Raw genomic sequence first — 23955 nt, 5'->3', positions numbered from 1 at the left:
CTTACCAGGTGATGTCAATTAAGTCCGTGAGGGTTCAGTGTTTAGTGTCTAGGGGGGACATTGGGATCAGGTTTCAGTGTAATGCAGCACTAAATGTGGCTTCTTTAATAGTCAGAGTACTACCGCCATCACGTGGTCAAACAGATGAATGCGTTCAGTTACAGGATGTATGCTGGTGGCGTCATCTCTTTGTAACTATGCCTTTGCCTAATGTAGAGGACTCTCTGATTCTAGCTATTTGTTTACAATCTAAGCAGTGCAGGGGGAAAGTCAAATATTTGCCTGATAGACTGATTGGTACCAAACATTGTTTTTTGGAATAATTCCAATAATTCTCACAGTAACATGAATGGGTGTAGAATTCTTAAGAGACTTAAGTCAGTCTGTCACTCCAGATTGATAAATATAAATTGTCTTTAGTGACCAAGTGTTTTTCTTCTTTACAGTTAATAAATAAGACTGAGAGTCTAAAGCCCCACCAGCAGTCCTTAGAGGCTTTAATCTTCATTACACCACAAAATATAATTTACAAGCATTCCTGTAGAACCTAACCTGGTAGCATGATAGCATGACACATTCATGATAACATGAATCTATAAGATTGGGATATATTATGTGTGCTAAGTTGACCTTTTGGGGTGGCACCACAGTATATGGAAGTTCAGGGTTGCCGATATTAAAATAAAATCATTCATTCCAAATGACATTTTATTCACCATTTGTTGGCATATGATATACGATAAAAACATCATTTTCACTGTGCTGCTGTCATGCTGTTTTCACTCTATGACCCATGTAGACAAAGTGTTATTATTAAAGGATCATGAACATCATTTCAGGCTCAGAATGTCCAAACCAAAAGTCCAGAGAAGTTGAGTTGCTTTGCTCTAGACCAAAGTGTTGGATGGACAGACTGACCAACAGACACAAACATTTTTATTGTTCTATATATTAGGTCAGGAAAAAGTATCTGTCCATCTAATACTTCTTACACAGATTTACTTGATTCAATTTTGGGCAACTTGGTTCTGCCCTGTAATTTTATTCTTTCTGTCTAATTTAATTTTATTACACTTAATGTAATTTTATGATCCTCTTCATTGTATTTTTAAATGTTGAGCTGATGCACCCTGCCTTATATAAAGCACATTGAATTAGCTCTGTGTTTGAAAGGTGCTATACAAATAGACCTTCATTGTCTTATTTTTAATCCACTTGATGTCTATAGTAAATATCTACTTCACCCTGGAAACTAAACTTATCCATGCAAACCATTAGATATGATTCATGTGATCTGAAACAGATCTAGAGATAAAGAGATCAGCCATGAAGAAGAGTTGATAGCTAATTTTATTATGGGTTTGTCAATAGTTATGGACAGATAATCATCTCTTTACAATACAACATAAGATCAGAAGAGCATGACAGACCACTTCAACAAAATCTCATAGTTTTAAAAAATCAATAAATAAGAGCATAAATAAATCAAACACATGTTTTCAACTTAGATATAGATTCATAAGTACTAATATTGTGTCATAAAACGTATCATGCATCATAAAACACCCTCAACCATTTCCTGTACAAACAAAAGAGATCGGTTGCAAGTATGCATGGAGGATTAATGTACAGAATGAGTCTATGTGGCTACTAGATTGTACTGAATAAAGGCCCGACATAGAAAACAAGGAACTCAGGAAGCACTTTATAGAGACCTCACACACACACTCTCACACACAGACACAGTGCATTTTCCGTTATGGTTTTATATACATATGAAATGCACACTGGCTCTCACAAGCACGCATGCACTCAACCAAACAGACACACACACACTCACACACGCACACACACACACACACACACGCACACACACACACACAGACCACCATGTCTGGGAGACCCTGATTTTATAGACTACATTTCCCATCTCTTCCTGAGTAAAAAAAAAAGCACTCAGGGCAGCTTGGGTTTCAGCAGCAACCATCCAAGGTCATCCTCTGTGGAAGTCCAATTTTTAAAAAAAATGAAATAATCATATCAACCAAATTGAAGTTTCATTTTACATTTGTGTGTTTGTCATATATGTGTACATTTAAATATATATGTGTGTATATATATATATATATATATATATATATATATATATATATATATATATATATATATATATATATATATATATATATATATATATATATATATATATATATATATATATATATATATTAAAACTATTGAAAAATGATTTTCAGAGTGATATAATAATAATGAAATTGTGGAATGGACTTATCATTTTTGTTTTCAAATTTAAAAAAATAAATGAATTAAATGAAATTGCAGCCTGGAATTTTTCAAATTTGAAATATGTCCTAAATTTGCTGATGACCATAAAAATAAAATTTAATTTAATTTTCATTAGAAATTATAAATCAAGTCTAATATCAAAAATCAAATTCAGTTTTAGCTTGTTAGCTGATGATACTTCTGATACTCCTATAAAAATACTGGTAGAAGTTGCAAGATAGTTTTAGCCTATGTTAAAAAGTCACAATTCATTATATTTGCAATTCATTATAATTTTTGTTCATAAAATCAATATAATATATAATATTTTTTTCCCGCTGCATTGCTCTGCTTTTTTTGCATGTATTTCCCTTTATTCATCCTTTTATATTATTTGAAAATTTAGTCCATTTCACATTTTATTTCATTATAGCCAAGTTAACCTTTGGAATACATATATTGTTCAGTTTTCATTTAAATATTGGCAGTAATTAGGCATTTTCAATTGATTTGAAAATGATTTGATTAAGATTTCGTTTCAGCATTAGCAGCCCTGATCTTCCACAGTTTAGGCCCTACTATCTTTTTGATTTATGTTTCACGTTTCACATCACAGCTTCCACTACTGAAGTTCGGCTATTCGTTTTGCATTTCCGACTAAGAAGCCAGTGGCTCTGTTGTAATGTGCTTAAAAGTCATTAAGGTTTTCATTTGAGAAGCTTCCAGCGCTTACAATAGAACAATGTGCGTCTTCCTGTTTCCTCCGTTTCACACTCCTGTCATGTTGCTCCTGCTCTACCGCTCCTCCCAAACACACACACAGTAAGCTTGCTACTGGAACACTAAAGAAAAGATTCAGTAAATGGTTAAAAAAAAAGCAGCAACATACTCATTCAGCATCTGTATGGCCCTGTCCTCTTGATAAGAAGGGGATTTCACATTAAATATGGCTCACCATCATCATCATTTTAACACAGAGGTAATCAGATCCTGTACAAAGTTACAACCTCTTGACACACACACACGCACACATGCACTCACACACACAAACACACACACACACACAACTAAACTTAACAAAAAGGAAAAATAAGTACATAATACTTCCATCAATAACACATTATCATCATCATCATCATAGTCATAGAAGAGTCTGTAGTATCCTTTGAATTCTACTTTTGATTTCCAGATTTCTGCTCTGGAAAAATGAATGGCAGTTACTGTTTATAGGAAGTCATCATGATAAATGTTGGCATAAGTAGTAGTATAAATGGCATTATCACAGATAAACAACATGGAATGCCTCTCAGAAAATCATCTTAGCCCCAAAGATGTTTCCTTTGTCACTGTTGAAACCAGGCCCTGGTCCAGCTGTGGTGCCTGAAAGCCAGATAGATTTAGAATGTCATCTTATGACATTCTATAAAAAGTCCCTAAAAGTGTTGCAATAAAAGACAGCAGCTTCTCATCTAATTAACTAACTGGGTGTTGATTCACCCCTGAGACCAAATTCAATCCTGCTTATGGTGTGTTCAATGTAGAAGATGGTCTCTGCAAAGAAAGTCATGTATCCAAACTTCATAAATAAGCTTGGTGTGATTTTTAATTACTTGTTTTTTTTGTTTTTTGCACTGAAGGAGTTCTCCAGGGTTTTTAGATTTCATTTTAAAATTGAAGTAGCAGATATCCTGACTTTATCAGTCACGTTTCCCATAATGAACCTCAATTTGACTGATTTGTCTCATTCGACTCTCTGTGCCTGCTAAATGCCAACATACAGTATTTCAAACTCCACGCCTCCAATCAAGCTTTCTGTTATCACTTAAATAACCCTGATGACATTTAAATGACATCATCAGGGTCATTTTCTTTGACTTGACAAAGGTCCTCCAGAGCTGCATTATACAAGCATTTTCACAGGCTGAGTAGTACTTACGACTATAAACTGATGTCCATCTATAAAATCAGTGGGATGCCCCTTTAAAGTGACAGTATGAAATGAGAATAAGGCAGGATTTTTTTACACAAGATGCAGAATCAAGAAAATGGTTAAAACTCTTTTTAAAACGTTTTGTTTTTTTCCGTACGTTCTGATATTTGATTTCCAGTGAGGAGAGGCTAAGGTGGCCAAAGCAATATGGAAATGAGATGTCTGCTGTAAAAGCAGCATAGTTTAAATGTTACAAATACATTTAAGCTGATTTATTTCTATTGCATTGTCACATCCAATAAAGAGCTGAGATAACTCAGTGTAATAATATCAATAAATGTAGCATAAGACATCCACCCACAGAACTCTTCAATGTTTTCAAGAATGTAAGGTAATATACAGAACACTTTACCTGTGTGTGTTGCCAACCAAGTGCCCGTGACATTCCTCAACTTAAGCAGATCCATTTAAAACAATAAAGTTCCCCCAGTAATTTTACTTTGGTAAGCTTAGCACATTTATCCTTTTGAAAAATCAAACAATTTATTTATTTTTCGATTTTGCGACCATAAACCTTTGTATCATAAACCTTTGTACCATAAACCTATGGTCACAAAATCGAAAAAGAAATGAATTGTTTGATTGACACATTGAGATTTTACATTGTGTTCTTGTTTCAGAATCTTGTTGAGGAAAAACACATTCAGCCATATTTTCATTTCAGCTATAGGCATTCTAATGTACAAGACAATTAGACAGTGCATAGACTTTTGGACTAATGTAGCTATTTTCCTACATACCCAGAGCCATACAAACACATGGATGCATATAAACTACAATCTTTAAGTACTATGAGTTTGTTAATACATAAGCAGTTTACATTATATAATGTGAATTATAGTGTGCAGTTTTGTTAGATCAACCACAGCTTTCAACTTAAAAGTTTAATTCTATTCAACTGAAGGAAAAAAAAGTTGCTGACTAGAATTTAATAACCACAACTTTTCTTTAAAATAAATCGTTAAATAAAAGTGCTGACAAGTTCCAAACATTAACATGTTGCATTTTGAGAAGGTCAGTCTACTTTCATTTCATTTCAGCTAACAGCTCACATTCATTCAAACGGGATGCAGAGGCAAAGAAGGGCTCTGTGTAAGCTGGAAAATCTAAAAGAATACAAAGAAACTAGCAATGGTTAACCATCACCATACACTAAGAAGTCATATAGGTCTTCTGTCAACTCAGGAATCTATCTAACCAAGAGTCTAGTCACAAAAGCATTTATGGCAGCAAGATTTCCTACTAAATTCAAAATGGCATTTTGCTCATCCAGGTCTATGGCATTTTTCGTTGGTGACATTGATAGTATACCTGTGCTACTGCCTGTAATCACAATGACATATGAAGGAATGTCACCCGCCAACATTTGATGTGACCAGGCTCCCGGTCAATGGAGTTTAGTTACCTCTCAATAACATCTGGAGCTGCATATTGGATTCAAAACGGCCTCCTGAAGCTTTACTTATCACAGCAATGTAGAAAAGGTGATATATAGTGGATATTAACATCAGCGTATCTCATACATGACAACTGTGAGATTTCAAAACTGGTCAAAGATGCAGTGTAGATTGAAATGATCTCATTGGCTGTTAAAAGCTATGAATGAAGGCTTACGTGATGTCTAATTGAGACAATCTGTCGTACTGATACATACTTCAAAAAATGAACTTTTGTTATATTGTTCAGGGACCTTTGACAGTCCAGGACCACTGGAAGCCCGTAGACCAATGTTTGGCAGCCACTGAATTAGTAATAATGACAGATTTATAGCCCTTTGTGTCCTAAAATGTCTAATGGCTGTCTAGAAAAAGAGAATTGCAGCTGTGATTTAAACATCCCGAAGATCATATATATGTTACTGCTAGTTTCAAATTTGATTTTTAAAACTGTTTAAATCTTGGCATGGCTTGTTTTAACATCTGTCTATCCAATGGAAACATTAGAGAGAAATAAAAAATATTTAAACATCTTTCATTGATCATTGATCAGAAAGATCAATTCAATTTCTCAATTGCAAAATTAGAGTAGCTATTTAAGAGACACCATGAGATTAATCATCAGTTTCACCATTATAGGCTTTTGTGTTACATAGTAAATCTCTGAACACTATCTCCACTGAATATTGCTTAAGTGTAAATGTACCCTGTAAATGCCAAATCACCTTGAAGTTCAAGGAAAAGGGGATGTAAAGATTAAACCAAAGACGGAGAAAACATATGACCTATGCACAGGTGAAGATTACACAAACACCCAAATCAATTCACTCCCTCACATTATTAGGCATTGTTTGCAGTTTCCCCCTATAACACTATCCCCTGACATTATCAGCTCTTTATTACTCAGTTGATGGCTTTCTATGTTACAACTTGATTTCTATTTTTGTAGTTTTGGTCATCAAAAGCTGAATTGCTAAAATACAAGACAGGGCAACCACATGAGACATTATTTTGAAACAAATCCCCATTTTGAATCTGAATAAGTGGTTTAGAAAACTTAGTTAAAACCAGTCTGATGACTCTTGTTTGTGCCCTGCAGAGTCCCTGTGACATATTAATACGGTTTAGTTTAAATGGTCAAAAATAAAAGAGATGACAATGAAAACACAACTAAGTTTGTAAGAAAAAAAAATTCCTTTAAAAATATTTCCCCGTTTTTAAGAGGGATCACCATAGAGGAAGAAAATACCAGTCAATCAATACATGAAGTTCCTAAGTTCCATAAAGAACTAATGTAGTGTGGACACAGGGAGGAAGATGAGAGAGAAACAGTGATCATGGCATTCTCTTCACCAATAAGAAGAGAGAGACACTGTTTTTATATTACAACAACCTGCAGTGTTCATACAGCCACAAGACCTGAAAGAAATATGTGGATACTGATGTGCATGTGTGAGTGTGATCCTGCATGTGACATAGCAGGGTTATGAATGTATGTGGGTGTAAAGTCCCACAGACCCACAGACCAAAAGACAACACATCCAGCGCCTTCAACATCTACCAAAGGCTAGACTAAGTCTTTTTTGATCTGTCCAAACTTTTAAGGCTGAGACTGCAGTTGACATCTGCTGATGGGCATGTCATTAGTTTTGCAGGTGATGGCTCCAAGTTATTACAATTCATCCTCCAGGGAACATCAATGTGTGTGGTTATTTCACAATAGCCAAAGAATCACCAAAGTCTGTACTGCATTTTGTGCAAATCCATCAAGTAGATGTTGGCATTCAGTATATCCCAGTGTAAGTTAAAACTTTGACCTATTGGTGGTACTAAAGGAAAGGTCAGAGGATCACAAAAGTGCTTAGAACATATCCTCAAGGGACCTTGAATATATCTTGTAAGTTTCATGGTAATACATCTGATAATTGTCGAGATAATACAGTCTGGACAAAAGTGGTAGACTGACCGACATTACAATCCATAGAGCCATCCCGCTAGCATGGCAAAAAACTCTTGGATGCAGAACCCCTCCCTACATTTATTCATGACAAAGAGGGTTTCAGATTCTGTTAGATGACTCAACAAGCCTCTTGTTTCAGGCATATGCAGGTCTTAACCCTGACCAATCAGTGCTCTTGGGAAAATGGAAATTTAGAGTGCTTGAAACAAGATCATTTGTTTTACTTCAGCTCAATTTAGAATGTGATTTTTTTTCTCTTTTTGACACCTGATGGTGGGGTACACCTGCTACATGTGCAACAGTAGCAGATGTACCCCATCCCGGTATGTTACACCCCAGTGTAACATAGCTGCTGTGGCTTCATAAAAATGACAGTTGAGGTCTCGGAGTTGGCCTTAAGTAATGTAAAGGCATCGTACCAACATTACAGGTATGCTGCATGAGTCATGGGTCTACACTGTAAAGTCTTGATGCATTCTTAGAGGTTTGGACAGATCTTACAGCTCATGGTCTGCTGCCTGCACACTTACATAGGCTCTTGTGGGTCTTGGAATTCAATGCTAGGTGTGGACAATCACGCGTTTTTGTGTATGGTGTGTCTATGTGTACTGCATGGCAACCCTGTGTATGTCCCTGGTAATATCCTCATAGCCTTGTCTGAGCCTCAGGGATGTAGATTTCGATGCTGTCAGCACTCTCCGTGGCTGAGTTTTGTCGTACGGATGCAGCTCTCTTGGCGGCCATCAGGCGCTTCCTGGCCTCCTGCCGCTGCTTCTCTGAACTCTCCAGTGAGCGATCTCTGGCCAGAGGGGGGTGGTGGTGGGGGCCCTTGGGTGGCTTTTTTGGCACTGGAGGTGGGAGCCGCCTCTCCTGGTGGGAGAGGATGTTTGGGTAGGGGCGGAGGGAGGGGAGTTGGGGGGGACATTTCAGGAAGAAGACAAACATGTATTTGTGTGTGTGTGTGTGTGTGTGTGTGTGTGTGTGTGTGTCTGTCTGTTTGTATGTGTGTATGTACCCCACTGTAACTGCCATCATTAACACAGTAGAGATTTGTTTTATGTGTAATAAATAAAGAAGTAAGATGAATTAGACATTCTGTATAATTCTGTTTTTGATTATCTACATTTTTCAAGACACCACATCACACAAAATAATACTGCAGCTATTTTACATGCTGTTATTATGGAATCATGGATTTTTTTTCCCTACATAGTGTTTGTTGATTTACACATTTGTCAAATAACAGAATTGTCGCCATTTTTTCTATTATAAACTGTTCTTTGCTGTACAACAATCTTTTTGCGTTGGAACAGCTAAAAACATAGGTACTGTAGCTACATAACTTTCAAATGTGGATATGTGTGTGACACGACCTTGTACAGTGATGTTTTCATATACATGCATGGCAAGTATTTTAGTATTCTAATTCATAGGTCATTTCACCCATTACATGTCTACATAAATAGACATGGCATCAGTTTTCACTGTTGCGTAGGTGACAGAATACTCTATCATTCTAATGACACCACATGTGTCCTAAAAGTATAATTTTGGTTTATTACTTCTTCAGTCTTATTTTCATAGTTTTGTCCATCATTTCTCTCATTGAAATGATACCATTGTACTCAGAGGTAATAGCTAAGATCTGGGAACATGGTGACATTGCTACAACAAAGTCAAGCGACAAAGTGAGCACAACTTAAATGTTGCTAATATTCATTCACTGCAAAAGAAAACTGTGTGCGTTCAACTACAGTAAGTACAGTAGGTCAAAGTTGAAGCAACAAGTGGGTCTGTAAACTGTGACGTTTATTTACACTGGATAGTTTGGGTGATAATTTTACAGATCGCCCTTGTTGTCTCTTCTAAAAAATTTTGACTAACCTGTTGGTTTTTTATAACCTAACCTCATCTGACTGTTTCTTGCCCCATCTGACTTCCTTTTAGTGATCGTTGCCATGTTCTCAGATCTCAGCTATTCAATTGTGAGTATAGTGTTGATGATACAATGATAAGTAATTATACAGAAGACCCTGAACCACCTGTGACCAAACTTGTCCGGCATGTTACATCTGTTGTTTAGTCATATATGTTTCCTCCCGCAACTACTGTAGTCATCTGTGTACCTGTTTAAACCAACAGAGCATCTGTAGATTGCAGCTACTTAGGAATGCTTCCCTACACTAGCTCCATGTAAAACAATATAATTTATTTCATTATATACTTATTTATTGCTGACTTTGAAATGACTGAAATCACATTCTGTAGTGGTCATGCCATTGAAATTCCCAAACTTTTGACCACACATGACTCTAAACTCACTTTGAGACGGTCTGGGAAGATCCTTGTGGCAATCCACTGACCAGACTAAAGACTAATAGTGCATTTCCATAGTTCAGTTGGGCACACTTAACTGTGCTGTACTGCATCCTCTCTGCAGGCAGAAACCATTCTGACCTTTGCAGCATCCCAAACATATGATAGTCCAGCATGAGGGTGAATAAGTTAGGCTTGCATTTTCCCTATCTTGTAATAAATCTCTTGTAATATTACATTATTGCATGTTTCTCATTATACTTGTCTTTTTACTAGTGTTATTTGGTGTTATTTGCCTCCTAATTCCTTCTTCTTTTGGTGTTTTATAGTTGGAGTTTATGCATGTCATTCTAATTTATCCCTTGTGAAACTGCTGTGTAAACAGTGTGCTCCATACTGTAAAATGTATTTGTGGAGAAGGAATATTAACCACTCTTTCTCCTGTCCATCCATCTTGACACTACAACACACAAAACAAAAAGCCACACATGGTTAGGCGACTGCAGGTGGCAGAAGGAAGGAAGGGCAGAAGGAAGCATGGACAGATGGATGGAAAGACAGACATGATGGATCTACGGAGGCCCAGAGTGGTCAAGGCCTTTTGGTGTTGTTGGCATTGCAGTTATGCTGATTGATGCATGGCTGTTTGCAAGCGCCTTCACTGTCAACACAAAGAAGCACAAGAAAGAAAAAAAGACAATAATGAGAGCAAATGAGGAAGCCATCAGAGTCAACAGTCAAAATGATGCAAAGCCACAACAGATACTGCGGAGGGGGAGCAACAGATCAGGCTCAAGAGATCTGATAAAGATTTACACATACAGAGAGGTCCAGATCCATATCAAGATATACTGTACAGAGGGAGACCAAATCAGAAAACCCAGCGGCACACTAACTACCATCACCAGTGACAAACAGCTAAGATTAAAAATAATGCTCTTTTCACAAGCTGCGGTTACATGCACACTTTTTTTCATTCTGATTGAAATCATTTGATTGAAGGTTTTGGGTCAACTGTTTATATGGGATGTGATCTAATACTTTCTGGTGTTTACATGCGCCCATGCTTTTAATCAAAACAGCTGTGTGACATGAGCAAAAGTGATGAATACATGAGAGCGATATGTCAAAATGTTCATACCAGCCACTGTCAGCCCAATAACAGGATTGGGGTGGGTGCTGAGCAAGGCGGTGAAGTAAACCAGTGAGGGGAAAAACATTAGTGAGCTGCTGCCTGATCTTTATAAGTGATATTGATATGACTGATATTATACATTTATAGTTACAGGCACAGCCAGTACCTAGGTCGTCCCATGATGTTTACTAGACTGCTGAGTGTTTTTGGTGCATAACACCAAGTTGTCACCGTCAGTCCATGGCTGCATGTCAGGATAATAACCATTCCCCTTCATCCCTGTTGTGGAGAAGGCGCGCTCTGTTTTTCCAGCCCACCCTGAACAACTCTCTACTCTCCTCTAATTCCTCTCATCTATCTGCCTTCCTGCTCCAGCATGTCATTTCGCCTGCGCAGGGGTGCGTTATGCCCATGGATGTATAAAGAGAACTGGATGCAGTGTCAGAGACGGGGCCCTATTCATTCTTATGAAAGTTGCTCAGTGGCGCATGAAGCCAAAAAACCCACTTCCCGCTTTAAAGAAATACCCAGATGAAAACATACTGTGCACACTCAATGGGCACAGTGGAGCATGCTCAGTAGAGACTTCCGCTGGCCAAGACTGTTAACTTCCAGTTTAGCCGGCTAACTTAAATGGGGATAAAATGATTCAATCATGCGTCTCTTCTAGACTTCTCAAAATCAGATCGAATGGATCAAATTCTGATAGTGAAACAAGTCATTTCACAGGGGGTTGTGACACTCAAAAAAATGTATCCACTGACTTACAGACTTTTCTTTCAAAATATAAGTCTATGTGAAAAAGTCTTTTTGGGCCCAATAGCATCACGTGATGTAATTACACGGTTTGGTCGCTATGTTGAATTGGCTGCAAAGACTGGTGCCATTCCTTGGGGCTTGGTTATGCCTGGATCCCACCAGGTTTGTACGCGTCATGTTCTGGCTCCGATGTGGTTTTCTTCTGTCCTCCAAACGGCGTCCTCCCCCACCGAGAGCGTTTCAGAAGCGGAGCGTTTTGACTGCAGTAAAGCTAATCGCCTTTTACTATGGGTAGGTAGGCTACGTAGTTAAATGGTTTCTTTATTTGTCTGTTTTAATTGTGTTATTGTTGATATACGATCGAGAGTCTGCACGAAATGTTTTATTTTGAAAATTGCTGTTTCTGCTTTGTGCAGCTTGACACAGCTTCCATCAAAAATAGACTGGGCGTGTATGTTCAGCGGAGTGGAGGGAAGAGCCGCTTCTGGGATGCTTCTGAAATGCACTGCGGTGAATCTGGTGGGATCACATGCATTTACTAGAGTGACAGCTATCAGCTCAGGCGGCCGCGTCAGAGCCAGAACATGACGCAGACGCGCCCAGTGGGATCAAGCTGTTACACAACCAGCCTCTCATACATCTCTTTCTCAGCCTTGCAAACTGTTGGCTAGTTGGTGTGTTTACAATGCACAGAGCTGACCGTAAACAGGCAAGAGTACGTATGTCACAACCTGCAGTAAAAACCCCAATTGAGACGGATATTCTGAATGCGCTGTATACATGTCAAAAGAATGCTCTTAAAACCCAAATAATATTGGCATATCCCATGTCTTAATCAAAAATGCTAATTTGGAATATCCAAACAGAATATGCTGTTTACATGACCCATATCAAATTTAGAATATTGTCATATTTGGAATAATAGTGGAATATTAGTGTGCGTGTAAACGTAGTCACTGATTCACTCCCAAACCACCCTAAGGTTAGCATTATTCTATATTTTTCTTATTGTCAACAAATTCCATGAAAAGACCACACCCAAAAATGTGTTAGTCTGTCTCTCAATACTTTCTGATTTCCATACCTTTATGTGGGATTGAGTCAAAATGACATGTATTGTGTGTTCTTCTCTGTTTGAGTAAACATGAAACATGTCACCCAGTGCAACAGTGTGACTCATTGATGTGTTTTTAATAGTTCAACAATGGACAGAGGAATAAGATATATCAGGCTTTGGATACATACACAATACTTGTTGTCAATTAATTGTTTGAGTCTGCACATGAGATTTGACAATAAGAAATACATTAAATAAAATATAGAATATCACCAGAATTATCCTTTAAAGGTGGCATTGTGAATGTATCGTTCTGAATGATCACTGTCATCACTGTGAGACTTAGCATCATCACCTGCACTCCAAACAACCAAGGAGAAGACTTATCATCTTAGAATCTCCAGTGTGACAGCACTAAAATTATGAAAGAGCTTCAAGGTGCCAGGGATGAGACTTGAAGTTGACACAATATGACCTTGTGGTGTGCTCTCTTAGGTCCTTGCTCCACACAAGTACACAAAAGCAAATGTCAACGTCTGGCCCAGACAGCACAAACATACAACCCTGGTGAATCATAACGTGCACTCAAGCACTGGTGGAGGTGATCAATTTAGGGCCTCATGGACTACTTAAAGCTACTGTAATCAGAGTGCTTCCATGACCACAGTAGTGACTAAACATGGCACCTGTGGAGGAATGTGTATTGCTGTACTTGCTGCATGAAAGAAATTTTAAAAAAGAAAACACGGAGGATGCAATGCGCAACCTTTGAATTGTGCAGACAATTTCTGTCTGAATGAAGAGGTGACAAAGTTCAGCTAGAGTTTCATCAAAGTGCTCAGCATGACTCTTTTGAGCAGAAGTGAACCCAAACGAAAGGGGCTTTTCTTGTTCATGTTTTGAAGCAATCCTAGTTGCAACAGTTGGACTGTAGTTCAAGCTTGCATTGTGTTAAGAATTTTCAGGTGACACACTCTAGAATGCAGCAGCATATGACCGATCTTGCGTAGCTTGAAGAGTGTGCCTTTGCATACTTGCGTGGAGCATGTTTGGGACCTGACCATCTTTCAAATATTCAAATGACTTTAGTGGACCCAGGTTAACATCACCAGGTAGTCTGACATCCTCGCAACCAGAGCCATCGATAGTACTGAGTCTGTATGAAAAATCTAGTCCTACACATATGATGCAGTGCCCCCTTTATGTCTGTCAGTGTGTTGCTTCAAATATATGAACTCAGCAGTGATCATGCCATCAGCAATGATATGACACTAAACAACAGTCTTTTGTTGCCAAATGAGACATTCATATAATGAGTCACAAAGCTAAGGAGTGAAAGAAATTAAACATCACAACAGCTAGCCTGGTGGCATACCAGAGGCTTATGTCTGTGTACCTTTCTCTCCGGGGGGTCCAGGGGTCTCCAATTGTTGGCTCTGATCTGGTGAAGCTCATCAAACTTGAGGCTTATGTTCTCAATTGACAGCTGAAGCATATCCCAAAAACCAGCCAGGTCTGAGGCCACAGGACGAGGGTGGGCGTTGGGGTTCTATGACAGGTGGAGATGGTGGATGATAGATTTTATTTAAGATGAAAGAGAAGGAAGTGGGGAAATAACAGTAGTTTTACACATTAGGTCATGGTCAAATTTATTTTCTGAGCAGCTCAAAATGCTTTACAAGCATGATAAAAATATCTAAAAGATATATGAGACTTTTGATATATCACAATCAGATGTATTTCAGCAATTTTGTCTTGTCTTTGAAGGGTGTGGTTAATAGTCTTGGGAAATAGTTTTTATCCTCAGTGATAGGAGATCACATACAGTCCTACCTGAATTATCACAATATATAATAAATCACAGAGTTAAATCAGCTATTTCTTGAGGTATAAGACAAGAATTCACCAGAGGACATCTACTGTATATGTAGTTTGAGCTCTGCTCAGGCATTATCAACCATTATTCATCTAAACCAGTCATTCTCAACCAGTGGTGGGCTTCAGAGCACCATCTAGTGAGCTGTGGTGGCAGTGATAATGCAAAATGGTTAAAATTATTTTTTCTGGTAATTTACAAGTTTTACAAAGCTAGTTTTTTATATTTAAATGTGCTCAAGAATTTGCATAAATAAAACATATCAAATTGAAATGCATAATTTCAATGACTAGTCACGTTTTAATATCACTAAGCCACAACACATCATTAGGTAGAGACAAGCGTGTTTTGCTACTATTAGCTAGCTAGCTTTCTCTGTGGATCTTGCTTCAGAAGACATGGGTCTGTCCACTGTGTTAGAAAATGAACTGATGGAGCTATCAGCAGACAGCAGCCTGAAGCTTCAGCTCACACAAGGTGATCTTGCTTCATTCTGGATACTGGCTGCCAGTCAATATCCCTCTCTGTCAAAATGGGCAATCAAATTTCCATTGCCTTTCACCACCACCTATTTATGTGAGTCAGGGGTTTCCATTGTGACTGTCACAAAATCGAAGGCAAGGAACAAAGTGAAAGCAACTTGGAATGCTACTCTGTACATCAGCCTCTCAGCCATCCCACCATGACTTGATCTCATTATTTCTCAGAAGGAAGCCCAAGTGTCTCACTGAGGGTAAGAAGAATATTTATTTTTATCATTACAGCTGACAGTGGCATAACACATATTTACAGCCTGTTTTTTTTTTGTCATGTTTTTTTTTTTTTTTTATTTATTTGGGAAGGTGGTCCTCTGAATTTTTTTTAACAATCAGAAGTGGGCCTTAAGTTACAAAAGGTTGAGAACCCCTGATCTAAACTATGCTTTAGCACAATTTATCATGTTATACTGATAATTTTATTACATTCAATTGATCAAAATATGTGTTATGAGTACAGTAATACATTTAGAACTAGAGAAATATAGAGGATGACAATGCTATTATTGTATTTATTCTATTTAATATATTGTTCTAAATATTATCCCTTACAAGCACCATGGAAAACCTCTCTCCCTTGCTGGTTGGGTGGAAATATTTACAACCTGGCAGCTAGATGAATCTATGACATCTAGGTTAGTGGGAATAGGACAATAGCAGCTACACTTTCTAATTTAAGTTAATAAAATGACTCAAATTCAGTGTGGCATTAATTATACTGGTGATACAAAGGTGCATTTAGTATGGCATTTGTAGAAGCTAAACACTGCCTTATTAGAAACATATGTAGCTATGAGGCCATTAAAAAAGGAAAGACGACACATAAAGTTGAGGAGAAAAGAGCTAGTGAAACATTGAGAAGTGCATAGAGGGCACCTGGAGTAATTCAAAGACAGGACTATGTCTGGAAATCAATTCCTAAAGCATGCAGAAAATGAAATGTGTAACATGTTTTTAAAGTGATTTCAACTTTGACACAAAGAAGTTAGGGCCATGTTCTAAATGTTCTCAGTGTGAAGTGTGATTAAAGTTTTTTCATACTCACCAGGTTCTCCTCACACAGCTCCCTGAATTGTTGAAACTTCTGGGACATCAGAAGCTGAGCACTTCCTATAGCGCTCCTCATCTTCCCAAGAACTACAAACATAGACACACAAATTAGAGAGAGACTAAACTACATCCATCTGTTCTTGAGAAAATATATAGCATACTGTTCTATACGCATTAGGGATGTGCAGAGAGCCCAGTATTTGTATCTATATTTGTTGAGGCAACAAAATTATTTATATTTGTATTTGTATTCGAAAAAGATGAAATACGTTTAATTGCGCTTTTAATTTTAGGATACTAAAGTGTTAAAATAAGTGTTTATGAATAAACTATCTTACGAAGGAGGTCCCCACACCAGGTCTCGAACTCAAGTCTCCCAGATCATAGACGACTGCGCTGACTACTGAGCTAAAACTAAGTGTGTCACCATTATGCAGGCAGACCTCTACTTATTTATACACCCATAACACAGAAACAGCACAACATGTAATGTGTAGAGAAGAACTTCAATAGCGATGTAACCGACCTGCGTGCTGGTATTTGACATGTTTTTTTCTTCCCAAAAACAAATGATTTTAAAAATATTTGTACGAAATAAATGTTCATAAAAAACCCACTATTTGTATGTGAATAATGTATTTGTATTCAGGCACACCCCTAATACACATGTGCTCATCAAGGATGTGGTATCTTCATGTGCTGATGTACAGTGCAGTGTGTAAAAGAGGCTCTTTGGTGCAATTATATGTTTTAAATCATGACCACATCATGCTAGGCAACTGACATTCCGACATAGTCACATATGTACTTGAAAATTAGACAACAACCATACTTAAAGACATACTGTCCTCAGGCAGGTCATTCTCCTGCTGGTCCAGCTCCATCTGTCGACACCAGCCCTCCATGCGGTCTGTCTCGGCCTGCAGCAGTTTCAGAAACCAGCGTCCATCTCTCTGACACACTGACCTCTGCACCACCTGCCATTCAAACAAGGTAATTCACAAAGTAGTCTGTATATTAACTTCCTCTAATGTAACAAAGCCAACAATGTGGAAACAAGACCAAGAGTCCATAGCCGTGCTAGCGGCTCTGTGAAGCTACATGGGCACAGCGGTGCTTCAAGTGCTAACATGCTCACTGTGACAACGGTAACATGTTGATGTTTAGCAGGTGTAAGGTCACCATCTTAGTTAAGCATGTTAGCATACTAACATGTGCTAATTAGCAGTAAACACAAAGTAGAGCTGAGGCTGATGGCAATGTCCACAATTTCACACACCTTTCTCATTCAAGGGAATTGGAAGGTGTGTCCAAACTTTTGACTGTTACTGTACATTAGTGATGCAATGAATTGTAGTTGATCCGTGATCCCTACAGATCACGCATGCATGTGAACTGCGGATTAATTGCAAAATTTAATGTCTCATTTAAGACAAAGTAAACAAACTGCTGTAAGTACAAATCATGGACAGACAGCGTGTCCCTAACAGGGATTCTGAAGAGCAACGACCAAACCAGCATCTAACAGGTCCGAAGTGACATCTGCAGGGATTTTTACATGCTGTTTAATGTGCTGTAGCTGAGCAGCTAATTAGCTACGTAGCTGCTAACTAACGTTAGTTAGTGTGTTTGTTTGGTGGCTCGTTCAACACACTAAGCTGCAGGACAAAAGACGTGTGTTCATGTTTGTAATTTATCATCAATTTTTGATGATGTGGACACAGGCTGTTGTTTCATTCACGACCATGTTTACAGGAAGAAGAGCAAACGTTCCTTGCTGTAAGTGTTTTACAGAATATATAGAAAACAAATTTTTTTTTTTGTTTTTTTTTTTGCTGATCCGATAAATGATCCGATCCGTGACTCAAGTCTGTGATACGTTCCGAACCGTGAGTTTTGTGACCCGTTGCACCCTTACTGTACATGATATGTAACAGTCCTCAAACTCTCATAGGATCCTGTGCATTGAGTGGTTGGATGCTCAAGGGAATGCAGAGCTCATGCAACATTTCTGTTTGGGCTTAAGCTCCTTGGTGCTGAACTGAGCAGTTTTTGACCACTTGGGAGTAGAAAGAGTGCATAATAAATACAGCTGTAGATGTAATAGAATATATGGAGATAATTAACTTGAGTAAATGTAGCCCTTATTGACCTCTATTGAAGAGAGAACCAGACCTTTATCTGAGACAGGTGATTGTTAGAGACAGACCTCTATCTCTGATTCCACTGAACTGAGGAAACCACTTTGTTTTCCAATCCTCCTCTTTCCTGTTCACTGCTTGTTGTACTTTAACTGTAACTTTTCTCATATATTTTACAATAAAAGCCTTGCAGTTGTTCATTTCCCTTCTTCAAAGGCTTTTATTGTGAAATATCTATAGAAAGTGTTTACATTAAATAACAAAGATTTAACATCAGGAAAATGAATTACTGAATGAGATCATTCTGTCATGACTACAGTTTGTTATCTTGTCTTATCTCTTTACACCACTGACTCAGCTCCCACATACCTCCAGAATAGCTGAGCTATTGAAGTTGACATCAAGTGAGTCATCAGTGACGCTGTCTATCCAAGGGTCTGGAGGGGGGAGGATCGACGGGTCAAAGCCCACATCTTCATATTCATCAGAGGCACAGGCGTGGTAGTGGTTCCCTGAGCCCTGGATGCTGACGGTGGAGGTGGCGGCATCACGGGAGTATTGTCGAGAAAGGGCACCAGATGACAGGACTTCCATGTCAGTGTCCGGAGAGTTTAGGGGAGTGTCCAGCAGGTCTGGCATGTCCAGATCTGCCTGGATGTGACAATTAAAACATTTTAATGACTGACTGAATGAATGGATGGTTTTCGAATGGTGAGGGTCTGTTAAGTTCATATCTGACCACTAACGGTCTTCACAGGTCCACTCCCTTCCAAATGATCCTAGATGATGATGATCAAAGATGGTCAGATTGTATTGTTTTGGGTCTCTCTTCTGTGTATCAGTATGATTAATACCCAGGTATTCCAAGTGGTCTCTGATCATGTTGCTTGGAGAAAAATGTTTTTTGAGGCAGACAGATAGAGTGAACTGTAAAGTATCATCTGGCCAAGAAGAGAAATATAAAAAAATAGAAGACCTGAGGTGCACCTCACAGACCAAAACAAAATGTGTGTCATTTACTCAATAAAGTTGGAAAAAAAGAGAACACAACTCACGAAACTCAGATCAAACTGTCAAACTAGGCAGTGCTGATCAAATATGGATCAAGATTCTGTTAATGCATTGCTTATTTGTGCATTGCCACAAATGTTTTCAGAAACATATTTTGGTGTACTGTTTAGCTGTAATTTGAGAAAGTTTGTGACGCAGCCGCCATCTTGGAAATGGACATAGAGGACACGGAGGGACTCACATGCACTAACATGCACATGCACATGCACTAACACGCACGCACACATATACTGGCATGTACGTGCACATGCACTAATGTGCAGCTACCAAAACAAAACAGAAGCTTGGATAACAACCATGGATGTATAATAAGAGCTGGGTAGAGTGCCGCCGCTCAGCATTGCAGCCAATTTTTCCCAGTGGCCACTCGCGGTATTGCAGCGAAAAATCCCTCTGCGGCCCAAAAAGCATTTTCCCCATAGACCACCATTATAAAAGAGACGTCTGTAAAACTGTTGACAGGACGCCTCAAACTGCAAATGTCAATTATGACTCATTCTATTATGAACTTTTGATCCATGGAGGTTTTATATTTGTAAAGCTTTCCTCAAGCCAAGAAAAGCGAATTAAAAATCCGTGATGTCATCACAATGTAAAGTCTATGGGCCGAGCAGTAACTCGCGGGCAGGGCCAGCGGGGGAAACACTACTGCGCATATTCAGTGGGCTACACAACGTGGAAGCAAGGAAGCTAGAAACTTTTTTTGGTGTATGCACCAGGCGAGCAATTCCTATAGGACTGAATGGGCGCCATTTTTAGTCCGGTATCCAGCTCTTATAATACATCCATGATAACAACACACACAGAGGGAGTGTGACTTCATTCGCTGGTCAGGTCACCATTATTCCACTGTATCTTTACATAGCAAATAGTTGTTTGCTGACATCCAGTGAAGCTCAATGTCATTTATTGGACCTTTAACCCCTTAACATCCACCCTATTTATAGAATTTTTGCCTATTTGGCATACCCAAATGGAAAAGCTTATAACAGAAGAACTGTAAGGCCACGATGCATGTATTAGGCTTCATTTGACAAGTGACATCTTCTAGTTTCTGGAAATGTGCTTTTTTAGCATGTGGCTAAAACACAAACGAAACTACATCAGTTCAAATAAGGCTCAAAAAAGTGTTTTTGGTCCTTGTCTAGCATGAGTCATATTTGAATAACAAGAATTATGCTTTATGCAAGAACTAGGCAGTACACTATATACCTTCTACATTTTGTCAACCTGTATAAAATTCCAGACCTCTAGGCCTAACCTTATGGGAGCTAGGGAGTTTTTAGTTTGTGGTGTCACTGATGTCCCCAAACCTCTCCAATCATCTCCAATTGGCCTAATTGTGCCAATTGCTTTTACTCATTACTGCATGATGCTACCGCTTACAACTGGCTTAAGCGGGTTGCCAGCGACCCAGTGGATTTTAAGAGGTAAACTAATAAACAGTGGACAGACAGGGGCAAAACATAAGTGCCATGGTGGAGGTAATGATTTTAGCTGAGTAGCTCCATAAAAAATTAGCAGTAGTGAAAGTTTACCTGTACAGCTGCTGTCACACTGTTGGAGCGCTGGAACCGACGATACCTGACCACCAGAGGGAAACAAACCATAAATATGACACACACCCCAAGATTTCTCCATTTCTGCTCCCAGGCATCACTTCTCATTAGTGGTTATGTTGATAACAGCTGAGTATCATGACCACTGATATCACCACTTGCACAAGATTGTTTCATATGAATTCCACTATGAAAAAGATTATACTCATACCACTGGTTGAAAAAAATTACTGTTTCCAGGACAACTGAGCAAACTCCGTCCGTCGATGAGGATGGTGAAATATGGTTGATACCTCCAGGAAAAAAGTTAGTAGGTGGACCTTAAATTTAGATGATTTTGTCAAATTACTACACGGTGCATTTCAAACAATCAAGCCAATAGGGTAGACTCAACCCATGACAGAGTACATCCCTTCAATACCTTACGCCTTTTCATACAGGCACAAATATCTGTTTGGCTTTTTAACACATAGAGCAAAATAGATTTTATAATGAGCATTTGAAGCTTGAATATGAGCACATTAAAAAACTTCAGAACCACATTATTGGCAGTTGATTCACATATGCATAAAGAGGGTTTTGACCAATAAAATCATGTCAGATACATGTCATATTCACCATCTGAGAATCAAACTCAGTTTACATGTTCAAGCATGAGATTAGGGAGAGTTGCGGCCAATGTATACCGCATCAGTCTGTGTTGCAAAAAGGTTCCAACACAGCTGCGGAGACAATCTACTCCCATTGTAGTCGATGTGTGTGTGAGTGTGTGTGTATTCACCAGTTCTGTGCCCTGAGCATCTCACCAGCAGCTCCCACACATCTCTTCTCCCTGCTCTGCTATCTTTACACGCCAGGTTTATTTTTACCAGAGCAGTGACTCTGAAGCATGAAATTCACTAGTGAAAGCATATAAATGCTTATATTTATTAGCAAATAACTTGAAATAATTTTAACGATACATTTAATTTGTTTCTTTCTGTCTCTACACACATACACTGCAAAGAGAAAGAACAGCCCATTAAACTCCATTCTGTCTCCTCCTACTCTCTGTGATCTAATGTGCGTTTTAATGAAGCCAAAGTCACAATAAAGTTTTACTACTTTACATATTTCTCGGTTGTCAGAAAATGGAATGAGTATGAAATTTGACATGACTCATAAATACTATATAGCAATAACAATTTCACTAACTTAGACCACACCGAGAACATTAGATTTCAATAGTTTAATTGAGATAATGAAAGAGAGCTGGTATGTTGATGGATGGGTTGGAGAACCTGATGAAGGATTAGGGATGGAGGGATGAAGTGATGGGGGGAGGAAAGGGGTGAGGTGTGAGAGTTGAGGAACATAGAATGGAGGGTTGAGGGACGATGATGGATATATGGCATGTCAACTGGACGACGACTGCCAACAGTAGGGAGGTAGGAGGGAACAGGGGGGAGAGGTTGAGACTCTGAGTGGGGGAACTGTCTCTCCAGTCCATCGCCTGGATAGAGCTCCCTGTTCCTGTGTTAAAACGGAGGAGAGAGGATGGTTGATGAAAAAAGAGGGGTTAGGGTGGGAGCGACTTGCAACTGAGATGAGGGGAGAAGAACAGATGGGGTGTGCCTAGATAATTTGTTGTGCGGAAGTGGGATGTGTACTCGGCGTGGTCTCTGTTCCTGAACCTTGTTTATAAATCTATAAACTTCATATAAACACAATAAAATTGAATATAATATATAAAATCATTATTTTATTATTTATTTTGTCAAGCAAAAGAAACAAATATACAGTTTAATAACAGTAGCTCAGCTGTAAAATGAGTGATGGCAAAGTTAGAAGCAATAAAATGTTGTGTTACTAAGCCAAGCATCTGTTCTCACATCTAAACAAAAGCTACAAATATGTATTCACACTTCTAGAACACAAAAATGGTCTAAACTATATCATAAATGAATGTGCTAAAGGACAAACACTGCTTTTCCAGAAACATTTTCAGTGGACACTGAAACTGCGACAGAGCCGTCACTGGGCTGGAGCCCAGCCACAGATGGATCCTGTGTACATTTGGCACTGTCAGCACTTTTCACATCAGCTGTCAGTCTGACAGATAGCACTCTGTTTCTCTATCCATATAAAAATAAGGGCAATGACCTTGACTGTGACCTTTACTTTAACCTCATTGTCCTTAAAGCATTGTGTGACAGTCATAGGGTTATGAGATTGTATCAATAATCCTGTCTACAGTGCATTATTGCTCATGCAGCAATAGGTCTCATAGTCCCAATTATTAATCTACAACTTAAATTGAAGTGACATACTAAATACATTGCTGTTTCTGTGTGATTTTATGTGCTTTTGTGCTTAAATTAATATGGACATGGGTTTAAAACAAGATTGAACCAGTTGATTTTGTTCCAATCATTCCCTTTGGTCATAAGTAATGACCACATGAATAAGGATCTAAAATTCAGGCTGACAAAACAACCTATAGCTATGTTTACGCCATCTAGTGGCCGTAGTAATTATGACCTGGGGAAGTGACGCAGTTCAGATGACGTGAATATGAGATGACTTGATAAGGTGATTTTGCCTAACTAGGAGGATGTGGGTTGAGTGGATGGCTAGATATTTGGCAGAAAGTGGACTTTGGAGGAGGAGACCACTGTTCTCTTCCAACCATGAGTGTCATGTTTCCAATGGACATTTTTTTAAACCCATAACATCGTAGTAGTTACTGTTGACATGACAATGAAGGTTATGTAACTTTAAGGAAGTATAAACCACCCAAATCA

General features: G+C 38.6%; 1 protein-coding gene across 3 annotated transcripts in view; it reads right to left on the bottom strand.

Moving 5' to 3' along the window:
- Positions 1–6310: 6310 nt before the first annotated feature.
- LOC122993943 (disks large-associated protein 1-like) overlaps positions 6311–23955 on the bottom strand; it is a 75190-nt gene continuing 57545 nt past the window's right edge. The window contains exons 8-13 of one of the 3 annotated variants that reach the window (XM_044368403.1): positions 21152–21197; positions 18912–19193; positions 17246–17378; positions 16397–16488; positions 14336–14488; positions 6311–8542 (exon numbers count right to left, since the gene is read on the bottom strand). In XM_044368403.1, coding sequence (XP_044224338.1) covers positions 8318–8542; positions 14336–14488; positions 16397–16488; positions 17246–17378; positions 18912–19193; positions 21152–21197 — 931 coding nt within the window. In that variant the 3' untranslated portion in view covers positions 6311–8317. Of the gene's footprint in view, positions 8543–8569; positions 10650–14123; positions 14489–16396; positions 16489–17245; positions 17379–18911; positions 19194–21151; positions 21198–23955 lie in introns of those variants that run through there. The other 2 variants (XM_044368402.1, XM_044368401.1) reach the window with 2 other exon arrangements.

The sequence above is a fragment of the Thunnus albacares genome, chromosome 12 (assembly GCF_914725855.1).
Source record: "Thunnus albacares chromosome 12, fThuAlb1.1, whole genome shotgun sequence".
NCBI lineage: Eukaryota > Metazoa > Chordata > Actinopteri > Scombriformes > Scombridae > Thunnus > Thunnus albacares.
This window is presented reverse-complemented; position numbering and strand designations above follow the sequence as displayed.